This window comes from Rhinoraja longicauda, chromosome 21, assembly GCF_053455715.1.
Source record: "Rhinoraja longicauda isolate Sanriku21f chromosome 21, sRhiLon1.1, whole genome shotgun sequence".
NCBI classification, from domain to species: domain Eukaryota; kingdom Metazoa; phylum Chordata; class Chondrichthyes; order Rajiformes; family Arhynchobatidae; genus Rhinoraja; species Rhinoraja longicauda.
Window position 1 is genome coordinate 4,557,320 of NC_135973.1, and position 21,609 is coordinate 4,578,928.

The window sequence follows — 21,609 nt, forward strand, 5'->3', positions numbered from 1 at the left end:
GATTGGGCTTGGCTGTAACTGTGATATTCCATCTGGTCTTAACGTGAGTGTCGCATTATCACAGTTGTTGGAAAAAATTGATGGATGTCCTTCCTCAGTACATCTAATAAATCACAGCAGCACAGCCACTAGGTTGTGAGTGGAGAAAACCTATTTACATTTTGCACTTCAAGAGTCAAAAATGTTTCATTATTATATGTACTGACAACGGAATTCTTACTTGCAGCAGCATAACAGGCGTGGGTTTCTCCAGTTGCTCTGGTTTCCTCCCACACTCCAACAATGTACAGGTTTCGTAGGTTAATTGGCTTTGTAGGTTAAACCAGAGCACCCAGAGAAGACCGTGTACTATTTGTATATAGAGTGCGTGAGGTTGCAGCCCCTGTTCGAGTATCTGAAGGGGCTGCTCCTCAAGTTCTGGCTCCATTTTAGCCCCACGCTGCTGATATTTGGGCACCCGGTAGAGAGGGGGGAGGGTCGGGAGGGAGGAGGGGGTCCCCCTGTCGGTCTGCTCCTGGGCCTGGCCAAGATGGCCGCTCGTGGGTCCAGGCAGCGGGTTAGTCGACGGTCGCACAGAGGTCGGCTGCCTACCCCTTTTCCGGGCTTACGTCCGTGCCCGCGTGTCCCTGGAGATGGAACACGCGGTGTCCATGGAGACGCTGGAGGCCTTCCGTGAATTCTTGACAAAGTTGGCGGGATTTTAATTTGATATTTATTGTGTTTTGTACACTGCCGATACAGGCAGCTTTTGATCTGATCACACTGAGTGGATAAGGGAGAACCAGTCGATGTGTTATATCTGGACTTTCAGAAGGCCTTCGACAAGGTCCCACATAGGAGATTGGTGTACAAACTTAAAGCACACGGTATTGGGGGTTCAGTGTTGAGGTGGATAGAGAATTGGTTGGCGGACAGGAAGCAAAGAGTAGGAATAAACGGGTCCTTTTCGGAATGGCAGGCAGTGACTAGTGGGGTACCGCAAGGCTCAGTGCTGGGACCCCAGTTATTTACAATGTATATTAATGATTTGGACGAGGGAATTGAATGCAACATCTCTAAGTTTGCGGATGACACGAAGCTGGGTGGCAGTGTTAGCTGCGAGGAGGATGCTAGGGGGCTGCAGAGTGACTTGGATAGATTAGGAGAGTGGGCAAATGCATGGCAGATGCAATATAATGTGGATAAATTGAGGTTATCCACTTTGGCGGCAAGAACAGGAAAGCAGAGTATTACCTGAATGGTGGCCAATTAGGAAAAGGGGAGATGCACCGTGACCTGGGTGTCATGGTGCACCAGTCATTGAAAGCAAGCGTGCAAGTGCAGCAGGCAGTGAAGAAAGCGAATGGTATGTTAGCATTCATAGCAAGAGGATTTGAGTATAGGAGCAGGGAGGTTCTGTTGCAGTTGTACAGGGTCTTGGTGAGACCGCACCTGGAGTATTGTGTACAGTTTTGGTCTCCTAATCTGAGGAAAGACATTCTAGCCTTAGAGGGAGTACAGAGAAGGTTCACCAGATTGATCCCTGGGATGGCAGGACTTTCATATGAAGAAAGACAGGCTTATACTCGCTGGAATTTAGAAGACTGAGGGGGGATCTTATAGAAACATATAAAATTCTTAAGGGGTTGGAGAGGCTAGATGCGGGAAGATTGTTCCCGATGTTGGGGAAGTCCAGAACCAGGGGTCACAGCTTAAGGATAAGGGGGAAGTCTTTTAGGACCGAGATGAGAAAACATTTCTTCACACAGAGAGTGGTGAGTCTGTGGAATTCTCTGCCACAGAAGGTAGTTGAGGCCAGTTCATTGGCTATATTTAAGAGGGAGTTAGATGTGGCCCTTGTGGCTAAAGGGATCAGGGGGTATGGAGAGAAGGCAGGTATAGGTTACTGAGCTGGATGATCAGCCATGATCATATTGAATGGCGGTGCAGGCTCGAAGGTCCTGCACCTATTTTCTATGTTTCTATGTTTCTACCACTTTGTATGTTTGTCTTGTTTATTTGGAATAAAGTATTTGTAATTTAAAAAAAAGAGAAAACCCACGCAGGTCACGGGGAGAGCGTACAAACTCTGTAAAGACAGCACCCGTCGTCAGGATCAAACCCGGGTTTCCGGCGCTGTAAGGCAGCAACTCTGCCACTGCACCACCCTTTATTAATGTTATTAACTCTGGAACAGTGTGATCTAAATATATAAATGTTTTCTGATCAATGTTGATTACTTTTTATTCTCCTTGTCATGTCATCACAAACAGAAGTCTTTTTGAAGTTGTAGTATTTACTGAAGCTTAAAAAATAAATTTCATCAAAATAATTGGCTCAGGTTCGATTCTGACTACAGGCGCCGTCTGTACTGAGTTTGTACATTCTCCCCGTGACCTGCGTGGGTTTTCTCCGAGATCTTCGGTTTCTTCCCACACTCCAAAGACGCGCAGGTTAATTGGCTGGGCAAATGTAAAAAATTGTCCTAGTGGGTGTAGAATAGTGTTAATGTGCGGTGATCGCTGGGCAGCACGGACCCGGTGGGCCGAAGGGCCTGTTTCTGCGCTGTATCTCTAAATCTAAAAAAAAATCTAAAAAAGAATGATGTGAGCTGTACGCTCTTGGAACATGCAAGAGGATCCGATGAAGAAGATGTACATGGCTGTGTTAAATACTGTTTGCAGACTGGCCTCCAGGGGGCAGTGTAGGCTTAACATTCAGTAAACCAGAGTGCTGGAGGAACTCAGCGGGGCAGGCAGCATCTGTGGAGGGAATGGATCGACGGCTTTTCAGATCGGATTCCTTCTTCAGAATAATTCTGAAGAGCCGTCAGTCTGTGGGACAGTCTCAACCCGTAACATAACCTGTCCATTCCCTCCACAGATCATAATCACAACATCATAAGATCATAAGTGATAGGATTAGAATTAGGCCATTCGGCCCTTCAAGCCCGTCAGGGCTAACGGTGGCGCAGTGGTAGAGTTGCTGCCTTACAGTGAATGCAGCGCCGGAGACTCAGGTTCGATCCTGACTACGGGTGCTGTACTGTACGGAGTTTGTTACGTTCTCCCCGTGACCTGCGTAGGTTTTCTCCGAGATCTTCGGTTTCCTCCCACACTCCAAAGACGTACAGGTTTGTAGGTTAATTGGCTGGGAAAATGTAAAAATTGTCCCTAGTGGGTGTAGGATAGTGTTACTGTGCGGGGATCGCTGGGCGGCGCGGACCCGGTGGGCCGAAGGGCCTGTTTCTGCGCTGTATCTCTAAATCTAAACTATCACCTATTCTTTTTCTCCAGAGATGTTGCCTGACCCGCTGAGTTGCTCCAACATTTTGTGGCTAACTTCAGTATAAACCAGCATCTGCAGTGCCTTCCTGCAGCAAACACTTCCCTCTTTCTCCACCCCCCCCCCCTTCCCCTCCATGTGATCAACCTGGATATACACACATTTCACCCATAATCCTGCCCCTTCTTTCCCCTTGCCCCCCCCCCCCCCCCCTCCCCTTCCATCTAAATCGCTTCCTCTGGCTTCACTTTTCATGTTGCTTCACCCATGATCTCACAACCTTTTGACTTTTCATTTCTGGTCTTTGACCACTCGTCTGGCAATCTAATCCATCCCTCCCCTCCCCTCCCCCCCTCACCTGTATCCCCACCTACCACTTGCCTGCCTTTGTCCCCACCCGCACCTCTCTTCCAGCTTTCTTCCCCCTACTTTATCTGACAAGCATCTCTAACGTGTTTGTGAGCATTTGGCTGGCCATAAATTAGTAAACCAGTCCCTGCAAACAGAAAAAGGAGACAGAAGGTGAGGTGACGGTCAGTGGTTGAAGGCAGTGCTGAACAGGTGAGACTTCAGTGATGTTTTGAATGTGGTGAGTGAGGAGGAGTCTCTGACGGTTTGGGGTAGTGAGTTCCAGAGGGTGGGAGCAGCGATGGAGAAAGCCCTGTCCCCCCAGGATCTGAGTTTGGTCCGGATGGGGGGGACAGGAGGTTGGCAGCAGCAGAGCGGAGGGTGCAGGTGGGAGTGTGTCTGTGGAGGAGGTCAGTCAGGTAGGATGGGGCCAGGTTATGGAGGGCTTTGTAGGTCATGAGGAGGATTTTGTACTGGATTCTCTGGGGGATGGGGAGCCAGTGGAGCTTGTAAAGGACGGGGGTGATATGGTCAGATTTTGCCAGCTTTAACCAAATACTCCAACACCATACCAGCTTCCTGCCACTATTTTCTCTGCATCTTCTGCTTCACATTCAGTCGGTCGAGGTACTCACCTTTCGTGAAACAGAAATACATAGAGAGTCCCTACACAGGCCATTATCCAAATGATCCAGCGCATGTGAGATGCCCACGGTCCCAGCTCCCTTAGATTCAGCCTGTTGGACAAGACAGTAGCACAGTGAATTGATTCAGTTCAATGGAGCAGGTCGTAGAGTCATATAGCACGGAAACAGGCCGCTCGGCCCAACTGGCCCATGCCGACCAAGGTGCCCCCATCTAAGTTAGTCCCATTTGCCTTCGTTTAGCCCATATATTCCCTCTAAACCTTCCTATCCATGTACCTGTCCAAATGCCCATTAAACATCAGAGGTTATGGGGAGAATGCAGGAGGATTGGGTTAGGAGGGAGAGATAGGTCAGCCATTATTTAATGGTGGAGTGGATTTGATGGGCCGAATGGCCTTATTCTACTCCTATTCCTTATGACCTTATGAAATACCGTTATAGTACCTGCCTCAACTACCTCTGACAGTTTGTTCCATATACCCACCACCCTCTGTGTGAAGAGGTTGCCGTTCAGGTTCCTATTACTTTTTTACCCTCTCACCTTCAACCTTTGTCCTCTGGTTCTTGATTCCCCTACCCTGGGAAAAAGACTGTGCATTCACCCCATCTACTTCCCTCATGATTTTATACAGCTCTCTATCAGTTCAGCCCTCCAAGGATCCAAGGAATAAAGTCCTAGCCTGCACCAACCTCCCCCTTTAACTCAGGTCCTTAAGTCATGGCGATAAAAACTAGGGATTTTAGGATCAGAGAACCCATGGGGTGGCACGATGGCACAGCGGTAGAGTTGCTGCCTCTCAGCGCCAGAGACCCAGGTTCAATCCTGACTATGGGTGCTGTCTGTACGGGCCAATTAACCGACAAACCTGCGTGAGAGGAAACCGGAGCACGAGGAGAAAACCCACGTGGTCACAGGGAGAACATGCAAACTCCATACAGACAGCACATTGCCGCACTGGTGGGTAAGGCTAAGCAGCGCCTTTACCACCTTAGACAACTGAGGAAATTCAGAGTGTCGCTGAGGATCCTTCATTGCTTCTACTCTGGGGCTGTAGAGAGCATCCTGTCCGGCAACATTACAGTCTGGTTTGGGAACAGCTCTGCCCAGGACAGGATGGCCCTGCAGAGAGTAGTGCGTTCGGCAGAACGCACCATGGGAACTACACTCGTCCCCCTGCAGGACCTATACATCAGGAGGTGCAGATCCAGAGCAAGCAAGATCATGAGGGACCCCTGCCACCCCAGTAACGGACTGTTCCAGATGCTACGGTCAGGCAAACGCCTCCGCTGTCACGCTGTGAAAACGGAGAGGATGAGACGGAGCTTCTTCCCACAGGCCATCAGGACTGTCAACTTTGATAACCCCAGAGACTAAATTTTTGTCGACACTTTTGGTGCTATGTTTAGTAACTTATTAACTTTATTTATTGTAACTGTAATTATTTTTGTGCACAACCCGCAGGCATTGCCACTTTCATTTCACTGCACATCGAGTATGTGTATGTGACAAATAAATTTGACTTGACTTGACTTGACTTGACCCATGGTCGGGATCGAACCTGGGCTTCTGGGGCTGTAAGGCAGCAACTCTACCGCTGTGCCATTGTGCCACTCACTAATTGTTGGGGGCCGAAGGGGCTCTTCCTGTGCTGTACTGTTCTGTGTATGTTCTATGAAAGATAAATACTTTCCAATTCTTTCACTCAGCCATCAATCCCATCACCTACGGCTTGCTGATAGACACAGAATGCTGGCAGTAACTCAGCGGGACAGGCAGCATCTCTGGAGAAAATGGATTGATGTGACATTTTTGATCAGAACCCTTCCTCAGGCTTCTTTAGTCTGCAGAAGGGTTCTGACCAGAAACGTCACCTATCCATTTCCTCCAGTGATGCTGCCCGTCCCGCTGAATTACTGCCAGCATTTTATGTCTATCTTCGATATAAACCAGCATCTGCAGTTGGTCCCCACATCAACCAGCTTGCCAGTGGGTGTTTGCAAGAACAAGTGAACTGATATCATCTCCAAGAGCATACAGTAATTCTCCCAGGAAAAGTGAGGAATATTGCCCCTAGTGTTAAAATAACCTGAAGCTGGCACTGATTACAGGTGTCAGGGGTTATGGGGAGAACGCAGGAGAAAGGGGTTAGGAGGGAGAGATAGATCAGCCATGATTGAATGGAGGAGTAGACTTGATGGGCCGAATGGCCTAATTCTACTCCTATCCCTTATGACTACATTGGAGTGAATGGGGTTTAAGCACTCTCTGCCCCAATGGCCTTGCTGATGCTACAGTCATATCCCAGCAGGGATAACGTTAGGTTTTACCAATTGGACTTCTTCATTTGTAAACTCATGAGGAGAAATTCATCCCCGAGCAATAAAATAAACCGTCAGGCACAACACAAATCATCAGCAGCAAGGCACAGAGCAAACTTAAACCCTGCAGCCTGCTAAATTTAGCAATTTAATTCATAACTGCATTACCTAGGAGACCAAACCTAGTATTAAAGCTGTCGGGGTAATCCATGAATGTGGAAAAATAAGAAAGGATTATTACTGTCAATTTAAAGCAATTGCCAATGTAGTCTTGAACCCAGACATACATTAGATGAATAAATAACACAAGATAGGCACAAAGTGCTGGAGTAACTCAGCGGGTCGGGCAGCATCTCTGGAGAAAATGAATAGGTGACGTTTTGGGTTGGGATGTCTGAAAAGGGTCCCGAATCGAAACGTCACCTATCCATTTTCTCCAGAGATGCTGCCTGACCCGCTGAGTTACTCCAGCACTTTGTGTCCATCTTCTGTGTATACCAGCATCTGCGATTACTTTCTGTGCTTAATAACTCTTTTTTTTTTAGGTGATGCTCTTGGAAACGTGTGGATTATTTAAAGTCACATTTCGAGAATAAATGCAACTTCTGAATAAATCACACAAACGTGAAAAAATATATAAATAAAGACACTCGACATAAAGCTGTGTGCAAAGTACTAAACCGACTGTTCTCATCCATTTTTACTGAGGAGACTATCATGGAAGCTAAGGAATCAGATATAGATGTTGTGATGTCTGAGATCAGGTATGATTTGTTGAAGAGCAGCAATGGAAGGGCTTAAAGTGCAATAAAATGGATAAATCCCCATGGTTGGAACAAGTACTTCCTCGGGTCAATAGACAATAGGTGCAGGAGTAGGCCATTCGGCCCTTCCAGCCAGCACCGCCATTCAATGTGATCATGGCTGATCATTCTCAATCAGTACCCCGTTCCTGCCTTCTCCCCATACCCCCTGACTCCGCTATCCTTAAGAGCTCTATCCAGCTCTCTCTTGAATGCATTCAGAGAATTGGCCTCCACTGTCTTCTGAGGCAGAGAATTCCACAATTCACACAGGGTCCTGTGTGAAGTAACTGCTGTGTACTGTTCTAAGACCTTACGGTCTTCTCAAGGGATGGAACTAATTTGGGGGCGGCACACTGGTGCAGCAGGTGAAACAGCTGCCTCACAGCACCAGAAACCCAGGTTCGATTCTGACCTCGGGTGCTGCCCGTTGGGGAGTTTGCATGTTCTCCCCGTGACTGCGTGGGTTTTCCTTGGGTTTTCCGCTTTCTCCCACTTCCGGGGGGTTGCAGTGCTGCCGGGGTTCACCGGAGCGCCGCTCCGGCTCCGCTGTTTAAAACAAAAGGCCAAAATAAACAGCGGGGAATTTAACAGCGGATGCTCCGGAACCAATGACAGCTCCGGCACCTAATAAATCAGCGCGGCAACACTGCCCACATCCCCAAAAATGTGCGCTGTTTGTGGGTTAATTGACGTCTCAGTGTGTAAGGAGTGAGTGGAATATTGGTTGCCAGAACTAGTGTGAGCGGGTGATTTGTGTTTTGCTCAAGATTCTCGGGTCTGCACTTTCATCCGTCTCTACGCCGATGCCATCTGTTCTTCTGATTATCACCTTTACAGTCACAACCTTTAGTCGTTTGTTCACTCACCAGGGGGCATATGAGGCAGCGATGAAGAAATAGATCACCATTCTGTCGAACATGTGCAAGCAGTGCTCCATTGTTCTGGAGAGAGAAAGAAGATAATTGTGCAGAATTCCTCTGTGTGTCATCCAGGCACAAAGTTTACATAAACATTGATTTGCTTCACAAAGAATAAATAGGACATCGTCCTTCTAAGTGTAATCCTAGCTCAGCACAGAGGCGTTGCAATGTTTCCAATTAAAACGGGTGTAATCAGAACTGTCCCTCTCCCTGAAAACCCCCAAAATGGGTCAGACTCTTTTATATAGACAATAGACAATAGGTGCAGGAGGAGGCCATTCGGCCCTTCGAGCCAGCACCGCCATTCAATGTGATCATGGCTGATCATTCTCAATCAGTACCCCGTTCCTGCCTTCTCCCCATACCCCCTGACTCCGCTATCCTTAAGAGCTCTATCTAGCTCTCTCTTGAATGCATTCAGAGAATTGGCCTCCACTGCTTTCTGAGGCAGTGAATTCCACAGATTTACAACTGAAAACGTTTTTCCTCATCTCAGTTCTAAATGACCTACCCCTTTTGTATGATAACTATGCTGTCTTCTAAATTCAGACACACACACACAAAATGCTGGAGTAACTCAGCGGGTCAGGCAGCATCTCTGAAGAGAAGGAATGGGTGATGTTTCGGGTCGAGACCCTTCTTCAGACAAGAGTCAGAGGAGAGGCAAACTCGAGATTTGGAAGGGTACAAAGTGGATTTAAGGTGTGAAAAGGACAGATCAAAGCAGACGATGGAAGGGTGTGTGAAATAGGTGGGTAAAATGGATGTTGGATTCTTGATTAGAACGGGCATCAAGCGTTATGGGGAGAAGGCGGAAAAATGGGACTGGTGATTTTTCGGGGTTCCGATTCGAAATGCCGCCTATCCGTGTTCTCTAGGAATGCTGCCTGACCCGCTGAGTTACTCCAGCATTTTTGTGCCTATCTTGGTATAAACCAGCATCTGCAGTTCCTTGTTATTATACACCCACACAAGGATGTTGCCAGGACGTGAGAGCCGGAGTGATAGAGAGAGGTTGAGCAGGCTAGGACTTCATTCCTTGGAGCACAGGAGGCTGAGGGGTGATCTTACCGAGGTGTATAAAATCATGAAGGGAATAGATAGATTGGGTGAATGTACACGTCATTTACCCAGAGTTGGGGAATCAAGAACCAGCGGACTTAGGTCCAAGGTGAGAGGGGAAAGAGTTAATAGGAACCTGGGGGGGGATCCTTTTCCACAGAGGGTGGAAGGTATTGGGAACAGCTGCCGGAGGAGGTAGTTGAGGCAGGTATTATAAGGTTTAAGAGACATTTGGACAGGTACATGGATAGGAAAGATTCACAGGGTGGTGAACCTGTGGAATTCTTTGCCACAGAAAGCTGTGGAGGCCAAGCCAGTGGATATACTTAAGGCAGAGATAGATAGATTCTTGATTAGTACGGGTGTCAGAGGTTGTGGGGAGAAGACAGGAGAACGGGATAAGGAGGGAGAGATAGGTCAGCCATCATTGAATGGCGGAGTAGACTTGATGGGCCGAATGGCCTAATTCTACTATTACATGATCTTATGAAAGGTTTGGAGAGACGTGGGCTAAACACGGGGCAGGTGGGACTGGTGTAGAGGGGCACCTTGGTCGGTGTGGGCAAGTTGGATCAAAGGGCCAGTTTCCGTGCTGTATGACACTATTACATGCACATCCACACACACAAACATGCACATGCATAAACGAACACACACCAGCGTGCACACACATACACCCTCATCTCCACACACATGCACACACCCAAAACACACGTGTGTATTTGTATGTTTGTGTGTTTGCATGTGTGTGTGCATGTCTGTGTAGGTGAGGGTTTGTGTATGTGTGCACACACAAACACACACTAACCAATTAGATTGTCGAAAGAATGTTGAAAAAGAAAAAAATTGAATTTCCCTTTTTTTAAAGGACACAATATAATGACATGACTCTCTGGTCCATTGCCAACTCAGTATTGACAAGGAGGATATTACTAGTCTTAGTTACATAAAGCCACCAGTTGCCTGACAACATTATTCTGGTCTATTTACACGTTGTTGAGGGTTTATGTTTCATATTTAATTAATCAATTGACAGGTGGCAGAATATCAACAAATTAAAAACCCAGTGTCTGGCACCGACTAAAGAAACGATGCTTCGTAATCGGTGCAAATGTGTTGTTGATGTGACCAAAGTTCTGGCCCCTCTCTCCACGAAGCACCACGATGCTTGCGACTTGGTGGGTCTGGGAATGTGGAATGAAGCCCACATTCCCCACTCTTCTGGATAGCCCCAGTGGAACATCCTCCCTTATTCACGTTCCATTGAGATAAGTCTGAAGAAGGGACCTGACCCAAACGTCACCTCTCCTTTTCCTGGCAGAGATGCTCTCTGACTCCAGCACTCTATGTCCATCTAAGATTTAAAGCAGGGGTTCACAAACTTTTTCGTCCCGTTTACCCCTTTTGAACATTTCGAAAGTAAATTTACCCCCACCCTATTTTGTTCAGTAATTTGAGTTTACACTTCTACCATAATAAAGCAACCGGCAGAGGGGAAATTTTTAAATACTGTTTTTAACATTATTATTTTAAGTACAAATAACAATAATAATAGCACATAACAATGTTATTTCACTTATTTATGAACAACTAATGATGAACAGATACCAGTATACCAGAACATGTTGAGAGACTGGAGCGGCTAGGCTTGTATACACTGGAATTTAGAAGGATGAGAGGGGATCTTATCGAAACATATAAGATTATTAAGGGGTTGAACACGCTAGAGGCAGGCAGCATGTTCCCAATGTTGGGGGAGTCCAGAACCAGGGGCCACAGTTTAAGAATAAGGGGTAGGCCATTTAGAACGGAGATGAGGAAAAACGTTTTCAGTCAGAGAGTTGTAAATCTGTGGTATTCACCGCCACAGAAGGCAGTGGAGGCCAATTCTCTGAATGCATTCAAGAGCTCTTAAGGATAGCGGAATCAGGGGGTATGGGGAGAAGGCAGGAACAGGGTACTGATTGAGAATGATCAGCCATGATCACATTGAATGGCGGTGCTGGCTCAAAGGGCCGAATGGCCTACTCCTGCACCTATTGTCTATTGCCTATTGAATTGGAGGTAGCATTGTGAAGGACTGACTGGGGTGACTCCAGATTGGAAAAGAATGGAGGGATGCAAATCACATGCAGGCAGAAGAGATTAGTTTATTTTGGCATCATGTTTGGCACAGACATTGTGGGCCGAAGGATCTGTCCTTGTGTTGTACTGTTCCATGTCTTCCAACTTCAAGAGGGTTGCAGGAGCCTGGAACGCACTGCCAGGAGTGCTAGTAGAGGCAGATACGATGGTATCGTCTGAGAGGCTTTTGGATGGACACATGGATATGCAGGGAATGGAGGGATATGGATCACGAGCAAGCGGGTATGATTTTGTCATGGCATCACGCTTGGCCCAATCATTGAGGGCCGAAGGGCCTGTTCCTGTGCTGTACTGTGAGATGTTCTTTAGTTTAGGTTAGAGATACAGCGCGGAAACAGGCCCTTCAGCCCACCGGGTCCGCGCCGACCAGCGATCCCCGCACATTAACACCATCCTACACCCACTAGGGACAATTTTCACATTTACCAATCCAATTCACCTACAAACCTGTACGTGTGGGAGGAAACCGAAGATCTCGGAGAAAACCCACGCAGGTCATGGGGAGAACGTACAAACTCCGTACAGACAGCACCCGTAGTCAGGATCGAACGCGCGTTTCTGGCGCTGCATTCGCTGTAAGGCAGCAACTCTACCGCTGCACCGTCGTGACTGTCCACATGGTACTATGACTTGAAACTCTGTATCTCTCTCCACAGTTGTTGCCCGACGAGCTGAACACGCCCTATCTCTTTATGTCAGACTACCCGTACCTGCGGAGTTTTGTGTGTTTCCGATAAGCACTTGACAACTCTGTCATTGGTTATCTTCTTCCTGTTTAATCCTCTCCGCTCTCTGTTATCATCCAACTCCATCGGTTTAAATTCCCCAGGAAGGTTGCCCCACCTTGCCCCCACCTGCCCCACTCACCCCCCCCCCCCCCCCCACCAATGTGCTGGTGTAGCTCAGCGGGTCAGGCAGCATCTCTAAACATGGATAGGTGACATTTAATCCAGACCCAAAATGTCGTCTATTCATACTTGGTTTTGTCCTGCCCACCTCACTTCCAGCTTTCACCTCTCCACTAGTGTAACTCTGAACAAGGGTCCTGACCCGAAACGTCACCTATCCATTTTCTCCTGAGATGCTGCCTGACCTGCTGACTTACTCCGGCACTTTGTATTTTTTTGTGCAAGATGCTGACACTGTGCCTGATTCTGCTGTATGGTTGTAGATTCATCTTGTAGCATGATTCCAACCTCCCACTAATTATATCAGCCCTCCGGGCACAGCACAGCACCGCGCCTGTGCTGGAATGCGGAACAAGCCTACATCACTTACCGCAAATGGCTTTTCTTCCAGGAGATGGTGTGAAAGACAGTGGAGACAATAAAAAGACCACTCAGTCCGAACCCATAGATCCATGCTGTGATCACCTGCCACTGATCATCGGAAAGGCCGCAGAGGATGGAACTTCCGAGGATACTGGGGACGATCCACAACTGAAAGCAAAAAGCATGTTGACTCAGGACACCGCATTGATAAACGACTCTTGGCAGCAATGGCCAGGGTGCTGTGTGCTGCCCGAGCCCACTGCCCGCCCCTCTGTCAGTGCCCGCATGTCCCTGGAGAGGGAGCAGGCCGTGTCCATGGGGACTCTGGAGGCCTTCCGTGAACGCTGGTCGCCAAGGAGGGGGGGGGTTGAGTGCATTGGAGATAAAGTTGGCAATATTTTAATCTGACAACTGCCAATGGCAGTCTTGATTTTGCTACTACCCTGCGTTTGTGTTTCTTTGAAGAAAAGCTCTTTGTATTAAACAAAAAAGGTGCTGAGTGCTGTACAACGTAATGTGTGTATGGCCCTCAGTGCAAGCTTCACGTTGCATGATGAGGTGCTGCAGAAAGTACCACTCGCACTACCTTTTGTCTTTTCACCCCCGTCCTTTGTCCAAACACCCCCCCCCCTCCCCCTCCCTCTCCACATATAAATCACTTGCCGGGATAAACACAAAATTCTGGGGCAACTCAGTGGGTCAGGCACTTATTTTATTTTTTAATGAATGCTTATTTATTTTTGCTATCCACTTTGCTGCTGTAACCCTGCAAATTTCCCCGTGGTGGGACGAATAAAGGATTATTATTATTAGGCAGTGTCTCTGGAGAAAAGGAATAGGTGACGTTTTGGGTCGAGACCAGGCTTTGTCCCGCCCCCACCTCTTTTCCAGCTTTCTCCCACCATCCCTTGACCACAGTCTGAAGAAGCCTCCCGACTTCTCTCCATGTTCTCTCCCTGTTCACCTCTCCATGTTCTCCAGACGTGCTGCCTGACCCGCTGCGTTACTCCAAAAGCTGCTGTCCATTTTTTGTAAACCAGCATGTGCGGTTCCTTGTTTGTGCCGAAGATAGGCACAAAATGCTGGAGTAACTCAGCGGGACAGGCAGCATCTCTGGAGAGAAGGAATGGGCGACGTTCCGGGTCAAGACCTTTCTTCAGACTCGCTCCACCGTTGCCCAGCTGAGTGGAACCGTTCTTGACTGGGTGCGTATCCGGTAAAGAAACGGAAGCCTGAACATCAGCAGTACTTGCTTCCCCTCCTGTACCTGCACCTGTACCACCATCTGCAGTGACTCACGAGAGTCTGTCCGTGGCCCTCCCAGCCGGCTGATCCAAGCCAAATCAACACCATGTGAAAAAATGAGTTGACAGAGGAAACTTTTGAAGCGTATACACAGACAATTTTTGGATGGATGTATGGATTGGAAAGGTTTGGAAGGCTATGGGCCAAATGCAGGCAAATGGGACGAGTCTAATACGCCAACTTGGTCGGCATGGACCAGGTGGGCCGAAGGACTCGTTCCGTGCTGTACAGCTCTGCGACTCTATGTCAGGTTATTTACATGTGATCATTTTATAGTTTCTTTTTTTGCGGGGGGGGTCTGGATTAAGATTTTCAATGAAAGACTATTTTAATTAGGTCAGAGGATAACTTCAGTCATACTACACCTCTCTGAAATAAGAGATTGGTTCTAAGGTGACAGTCACCGGGGATCCCAACTGTTGAGACACACCTGGCATTGACTATTCTATCAGGTCCACATGAGTATATTCAAGTCAATCGGCTCAAAGCCAAGTCTGAGATGCTTTCCTCAGGGACTTTTGGACTGTTAGTTAATCTTCGCTTGTTATCACGATGAACAGCAGGCAAAAAGAGCTCAGAAGCACGTGGAAGGTCCTGCTCAAGGTGTTTCTGTAGTTATAGACAATAGACAATAGGTGTAGGAGGAGGCCATTCGGCCCTTCGAGCCAGCACCGCCATTCAATGTGATCATGGCTGATCATTCTCAATCAGTACCCCGTTCCTGCCTTCTCCCCATACCCCTTGACTCCGCTTTCCTTAAGAGCTCTATCTAGCTCTCTCTTGAATGCATTCAGAGAATTGGCCTCCACTGCCTTCTGAGGCAGAGAATTCCACAGATTCACAACTCTCTGACTGAAAAAGTTTTTCCTCATCTCAGTTCTAAATGGCCTACCCCTTATTCTTAAACCGTGGCCTCTTGTTCTGGACTCCCCCAACATTGGGAACATGTTTCCTGCCTCTAACGTGTCCAACCCCTTAATAATCTTATACGTTTCGATAAGATCTCCTCTCATCCTTCTAAATTCCAGTGTATACAAGCCTAGTCGCGCCCAGTAGTTCCTGTGCTCTTGGCTCATGTGAGTTACTGAAGCCTGCTGCAATGGGCCCATTACCAAAACCGCGTGGACAATCCATGCAATAAACCAGTGAAGAAGGGTTCAGACCCGAAGTGTCATCTATTCTTTACCTCCAGGGATGCTGCTTGAGCTGTTGAGTTACTCCAGCATTTTGTGTCTATCTTCGGTATAAACCGGCATCTGCAGTTCCTTCCCACAAATGCAATAAACTGTAGCTCGAGTTTTTTTTTCATGGTATCCATCAAGCCCTAGGTCTTCATTAGTCTTCGTCATCAATTGAATGCTCCAGTTTCAAAGATATCCAGGCCTACCCCCGCCTCTACCTCTCCTGGTCTCTCCAGCCTCTCCTGGTGTCTCCAGTCTCCAGATGCTTGTCCAAAATCTAGCGATCAGAAATGCCCTCAGTCTATATATAACCTCAGTCCATGTACACTATAAACTTGAATGGGACACGATGGTGCAGGAAATGTGCCCATTCTTGTGTGCTGCCTTGGTATAATTCAGAGTAACTGAGACGTACAGCATGGAGACAGGCCCTTCGGCCCAAATTGCCCATGCAGACCAACAGACCAAAGAACTTGTCAGTGCTGTAAATGACGAAGTGCGAAAGGGGTCGGTAATCCTCAGCTTTGTGATGTGGAAATTTTTGACTTAGAAGAGAAAATTAACAAAAGGACATGTGATAATGTTCTATTTAATTTATTTGATTACCTGATGAAATATAAAATTAGATTCCAAGACAGAAAAGAGGCACAGCCTTCTGTTTGTCAACTGACGTGATTCAAACTGCCATTTGGAACAGTTTTGTTTAGGTTTAGAGATACAACGTGGAAAATAGGCCCTTCAGTCCACCGAGACCACGCCGACCATCGGTCACCCATTCACATCAGTTCTATGTTAGCCCATTTTCTCATCCACTCCCTACACACTGGGGCTCATTTACAGAGGGCCAATTAACCTACAAACCCGCACGTCTTTGAAGTGGGAGAAAACCGGAGCACCCGGAGGATATCCCCGTGGTCAAACGGAGAACGTGCAAGGGGTCAGGACCGAACCTCAATCACTGTGTCTGGTGCGTGAGGCGGCAGCTTTACCATTGCAGCAATGTGTGCCGCCCACAGTTGCAAATTTCCTTTGACCAGTACCATCCACACCCTCGATTCCACTGCAAGACATTGACTAGGATCTAATTACAAACCTAGAACAGTGATAGACAGAGGACAGAGGTGACATTATAATCCCTCTACTGCTAATGGCCTGGTGCTTATTCTCTTAAACTCTATCTTGTATCAACTCGCTAAAGATAATCCACCTGATTAATATTAAGTCAGTTGATTTTAAATAGAGCAGCACTCTTCCGAAGGATAATAAATTATTCAGCTGTAATATTGTTCAGAATTCTGATGTGCAAACAGCTGTCGGATAGGAAACAGTGTCATTCTAATGTGAAATGTATGCATTATTTCTTCAGTCATACACAGAATCAGTCTAGGATATGTCGCTGAATGAGATTTTTATAGTTTAGAGATACAGCGCGGAATCAGGCCATTCGGCCCACTGAGTCCGCACCGACCAGCGATCCCCGCACATTAACACTACCCTACGCACACGAGGGACAATTTTTACATTTACAATTTCCCCTGACTGGTCTGAAGAAGGGTCTCGAACCGAAACGTCACCCATTCCTTCTCTCCAGAGATGCTGTCTGTCCCGCTGAGTTACTCCAGCATTTAGTGTCCATCTTCGTCTTAAACTAAACCTCTACCCCATTGCTGACTTGTCTCATGGACTTTGTCTCTGAAACTATTGCAATATAACGCCGAGAACTATACTCAGCACTCTAAATAAACTGCAAATGTCACCCCCTGCCTCTCATGCCAGGTTTTGTGGTTATATGTAAACTTGAGATGAATCAAAACACTGCTGATTTACATTGTTTAGTCTGGTTTAGTTTAGTTTAGTTTACAGATGTAGCATGTAAACAGCCCCTTCAGCCCACCGAGTCCACGCTGACCATTGTTCACACGTTTACACTAGTTCTATGTTATCCCACTTTCTCATTCACCTCCTACACACTAGGGGGCAATTTACAGAGGCCAATTATCCTACAAAGCCGCACGTCCTTGGGATGTGGGAGGAAACCGGAGCGCCCGGAGGAAACCCATGTGGTCACATGGAGAACGTGCAAACTCCACACTAACCGTGCCCGAGGTCAGGATTGAACCTGGGTCTCTGGCGCTTCGAGGTAGCGGCTCTACCAGCTGTGTCACTGTGCCGCCCTATCAGGGCTCAGGGAGAAGTGATATTTTTTAATGTAAAATTCTCATCCTTGCTTTAAAATTCCTCGTTCAAACATATTACTGATTTAATCTTATAGAAGACATTCATAGAATCATAGAGTGATACAGTGTGGAAACAGGCCATTCGACCCAATTTGCCCACACCGGCCAACATGTCCCAGCTACACTAGTCCCACCTGCCTGCGTTTGGTCCATATCCCTCCAAACCTGTCTAACTGTTTCTTAAACGTTGGGATAGTCCCAGCCTCAACTACCTCCTCTGGCAGCTCGTTCCATACACCCCTCGCCCTTTGTGTGAAAATGTTACCCTTGAGATTCCTATTAAATCTCTTTCCCTTCTCCTTGAACCTGTGTCCTCTGGTCCTCGATTCACCTACTCTGAGCAAGATACACATAGGTTTCCTCCGGATGCTCCGGTTTCCTCTCACATCCCAAGGACGTGTGGGTTTGTAGGATAATCGTCCTCTGTAAATCTACCCGATCCATTCCTCTCACGATTTTATACACTTCAATAAGATCACCAAAGATCACAATTCAGTGAACTGATCTGAAGAAAGGTATTTACCCGAAACGTCACCCATCCTTTTACTCCAGAGATGCTGCCTGACCTGCTGAGTTACTCCGGCGCTTTGTGTCTATCTTCAGTGAATGTAAGATGTCCCGATACTTACTGCATGTGTGACACAATTGGCCGCGTGTTCATACTCTGTAGGTTCATATCTCCGATGGGCGGGAACTCTGTTATTCATAAACCTGTAAAGAAAATAATATCTTTATCTGTGAAAGGGCACCACGGCTGTCTCATATCCGTGCCATTTTCCCACCCCTTGTCCCCAATGGGCTGTTTTCCTTGCAACAAATGGACACCGTATTCTCTCCATTTAGTACAGGGAAACGGAGCAATGGCAAACCTGTACAAAAGTCAGATGTTTCCAGAGCTCACCCAGTGTGTTCATGCACACTGGCGCAGCTGGTGGAACCGCTGGCTCACAGCACCAGACACCCAGAGATAGACAAACTCTTGATTAGAACGGGTGTCAGGGGTTATGGGGAGAAGGCAGGAAAATGGGATTAGGAAGCAGAGATCAGCCATGATTGAATGGCGGAGTTGACTCGATGGGCTGAATGGCCTAATTCTACTCCTATAACTTGTGAACCCCACCCTGGGAGTGTCTGTGTGGAGTTTGCACGTTCTCCCTGTGACCACATGGGTTTGTTCCCAGTGCTCCAGTTTCCCCCCTGACTCCCCCCCCCCCCCCCCCCCCAATCTTTGCACATCCCCAATCCTTTCCACAAGTCACATTAATTTCATGTTTCATGTATTTTGTGTTTATTATGACTGTTGGCAGATCAATTTCCCTCCTGGGATAAATAAAGTTCTATCGTTCGTATCGTGTATAAATCAGACAACCGATTATAAAAAATCAGATTTTTAAAAATGTCCATTTTTTATACTATTAAATAACACCTATTAAAAATTAACGTGTTCACTGCCAAGTTTTTTTTCACCATTGGCCATGACCTGAGTGTACGTGGGGGGTGGCACTGAACAGGTTAAACATATTATTAAAAATCTGATTTTTTAAACTTTGTAGACTGTGTACGGTCACAAATAAACAGCACCGGCTAGAATGAGCAGAAGGCATTGACCTCTCCTGCTCTTTAGCGCGCATTATTGGCCGCTGATCCCCGCACCCCCCCCCACCCCCCCCCCCCTCTCCTTTGTTTAATCTTGGCAGGCAGCGACCCAGCTTGTCTGGAGTAGGCTAGCACAAACGAGGGCGTGCTGGCTGCCAAACTCTGCCTGGCACCCATCAGAGTGGCGCAGAGAGTAAAATGTCAATATTGTGACGTACGTACTCTAAGCCACTGGCTGAGGCACAGCAGTGACTCCTGCAGCTCATGTGGGACCTGTGAATGGGGTGAACAGGGGACAACTCTTTTAACTTTGGTCTTAGCCTTTGAGAGATACAATGCGGAAACAGGCCCTTCGGCCCACTGCGTCCGTCCGTGCCGACCAGCAATCACCCCATAAACTAGTTCTATCCTACAGCTGAGGGACAATTTAACCTACAAACCAACACGTCTTTCAATAGACAATAGACAATAGGTGCAGGGGTAGGCCATTCAGCCCTTCGAGCCAGCACCGCCATTCAATGCGATCATGGCTGATCACTCTCAATCAGTACCCCGTTCCTGCCTTCTCCCCATACCCCCTCACTCCGCTATTCTTAAGAGCTCTATCCAGCTCTCTCTTGAAAGCATCCAACGAACTGGCCTCCACTGCCTTCTGAGGCAGTGAATTCCACACCTTCACCACTCTCTGACTGAAAAAGTTCTTCCTCATCTCCGTTCTAAATGGCCTACCCCTTATTCTTAAACTGTGGCCCCTTGTTCTGGACTCCCCCAACATTGGGAACATGTTTCCTGCCTCTAATGTGTCCAATCCCCTAGTGTGGATCCTGGGCTAAATAAATGTCCTGACACTGCCACCTCATCAATGGCGTGAGGCGTGGTGAGGACGACCTTATCCCATCCCACCCCCCCCACCCCTGCCCCAACTTAAACTGAGAATCTGCAGAAGGAATGTCCAGGAATAGCAAGAGCAAAGTGAAAGGCAGCCAAAAATAATGAATTGAGAAAGAACAGATGATAGCTATGCTCTGCAGTGCAGCCGGGACTTCAGAGGAGAAAGATGAGGCAAACAGGTTCAAGTACCAACAAATATTAACATAATCTAGGTCGGCCCGCTGCGAACCTTTCACCGTCCAGCGCGGCCTGGAACGTGGCAAGTTCAACAGCCTGACCGCGGGAGAAGACGGCAGGGGAAGAGAAAAGACATTCTGGCCTTCCATCACAGTGAGGGGGTGTAAGAAAATAACTGTAGATGCTGGTAGAAATCGAAGGTATTTATTCACAAAATGCTGGAGTAACTCAGCAGGTCAGGCAGCATCTCAGGAGAGAAGGAATGGGCGACGTTTCGGGTCGAGACCCATCTTCAGTCTGATCACTGGGCGACGTTTCGGGTCGAGACCCTTCTTCAGTCTGTAGAAGGGTCTCGACCCGAAACGTCGCCCATTCCTTCTCTCCTGAGATGCTGCCCGACCTGCTGAGTTACTCCAGCATTTTGTGAATAAATACAGCGAGGAGGTGACTGGAGGAGGCTCACTGTGATGGATGTTTCTTTCATTTTTGTTTTGTGTTGGTTTGTGATTGTGTGTGTTATTACTTATTTCTATTGCTCTTATTGTTGGACTGCGGGTGACGGAATTTCGTCCAAAAGACTTGTTTTTTTGGATGACAATAAAGGTTATTCTGATTCTGATTCTGATTCTGATCATTAACATCCTTTCCTATTTTGCTAAAACACAAGCTGTGTTTAAATGACCAAAGTGCCCCTGAAGTAAGTTCACAGCCTCCACAAGTGAAGTAACCAAACTGCAGCTCACTATCCAACCGATCTACATTCTGATCACATTGCACTTCCCCTATCTATTCAATACAAAGGATGCAAAACAGTTGTAACCCAGCCCCTCAATCAGCTCCAGTGTTGCCAGGCAACCACCTTAAAACCATGCTTCAGTTTCATTCGAGATCCAAGGTTTTTTGTTCCATCGTTTCTCTCATGGTGTAAAAAAAAAATCTGAATTACCACGATTGTTGCCATAGGAACCAGCATAAGGTGATTTTATTTTTTCACTGTTTTTTTTGTACACCGCTTTTGTGTGTAGCTGGATTCTGAGGGTGCAGAGTGATATGCAGCTCGATTTAAACTGCCTTGAATTTATTTTTGTGGGATGGTTTAATTCAATAAATCGTCTGTTTGATGTCTGTCTGAAATGGCAAGACCCGATATCTTGGACATCCCTCGTCTCTCTCTGAGACAATACTTGCTTCTTCTTTGACCTCTCCCAAGAGTGGCACTGTCAATTTTGTTTCATTACTTCCAGTGATGTGATATGGGGTGCTTTACAATGTTAAAACCAATAACAAATGCAGGCTGTTGCTGCTGATTTCACATGATGTATCTCAAGAAAAAAAGAAAGAGGCATTAATTATCCTGTGAACAGTCACTGTGGACATGTTTAACCTCCTCATTCGAAACAGATGTTGCTTTATCTGAAGATGTCTCGACCCGAAACGTCA

The 21,609-nt window shown here is 47.2% G+C and overlaps 1 protein-coding gene across 2 annotated transcripts in view; it reads right to left on the reverse strand.

The window, feature by feature from the left end:
* Window positions 1–21,609, reverse strand: part of mmd2a (monocyte to macrophage differentiation-associated 2a) — a 41,017-nt gene that overhangs the window by 8,502 nt on the left and 10,906 nt on the right. For both annotated transcript variants that reach the window (XM_078417628.1, XM_078417629.1), the window contains exons 2-5: window positions 18,135–18,216; window positions 12,790–12,950; window positions 8,251–8,325; window positions 4,248–4,349 (exon numbers count right to left, since the gene is read on the reverse strand). In XM_078417628.1, the coding sequence (XP_078273754.1) occupies window positions 4,248–4,349; window positions 8,251–8,325; window positions 12,790–12,950; window positions 18,135–18,216 (420 nt within the window). The remainder of the gene's footprint in view (window positions 1–4,247; window positions 4,350–8,250; window positions 8,326–12,789; window positions 12,951–18,134; window positions 18,217–21,609) is intronic.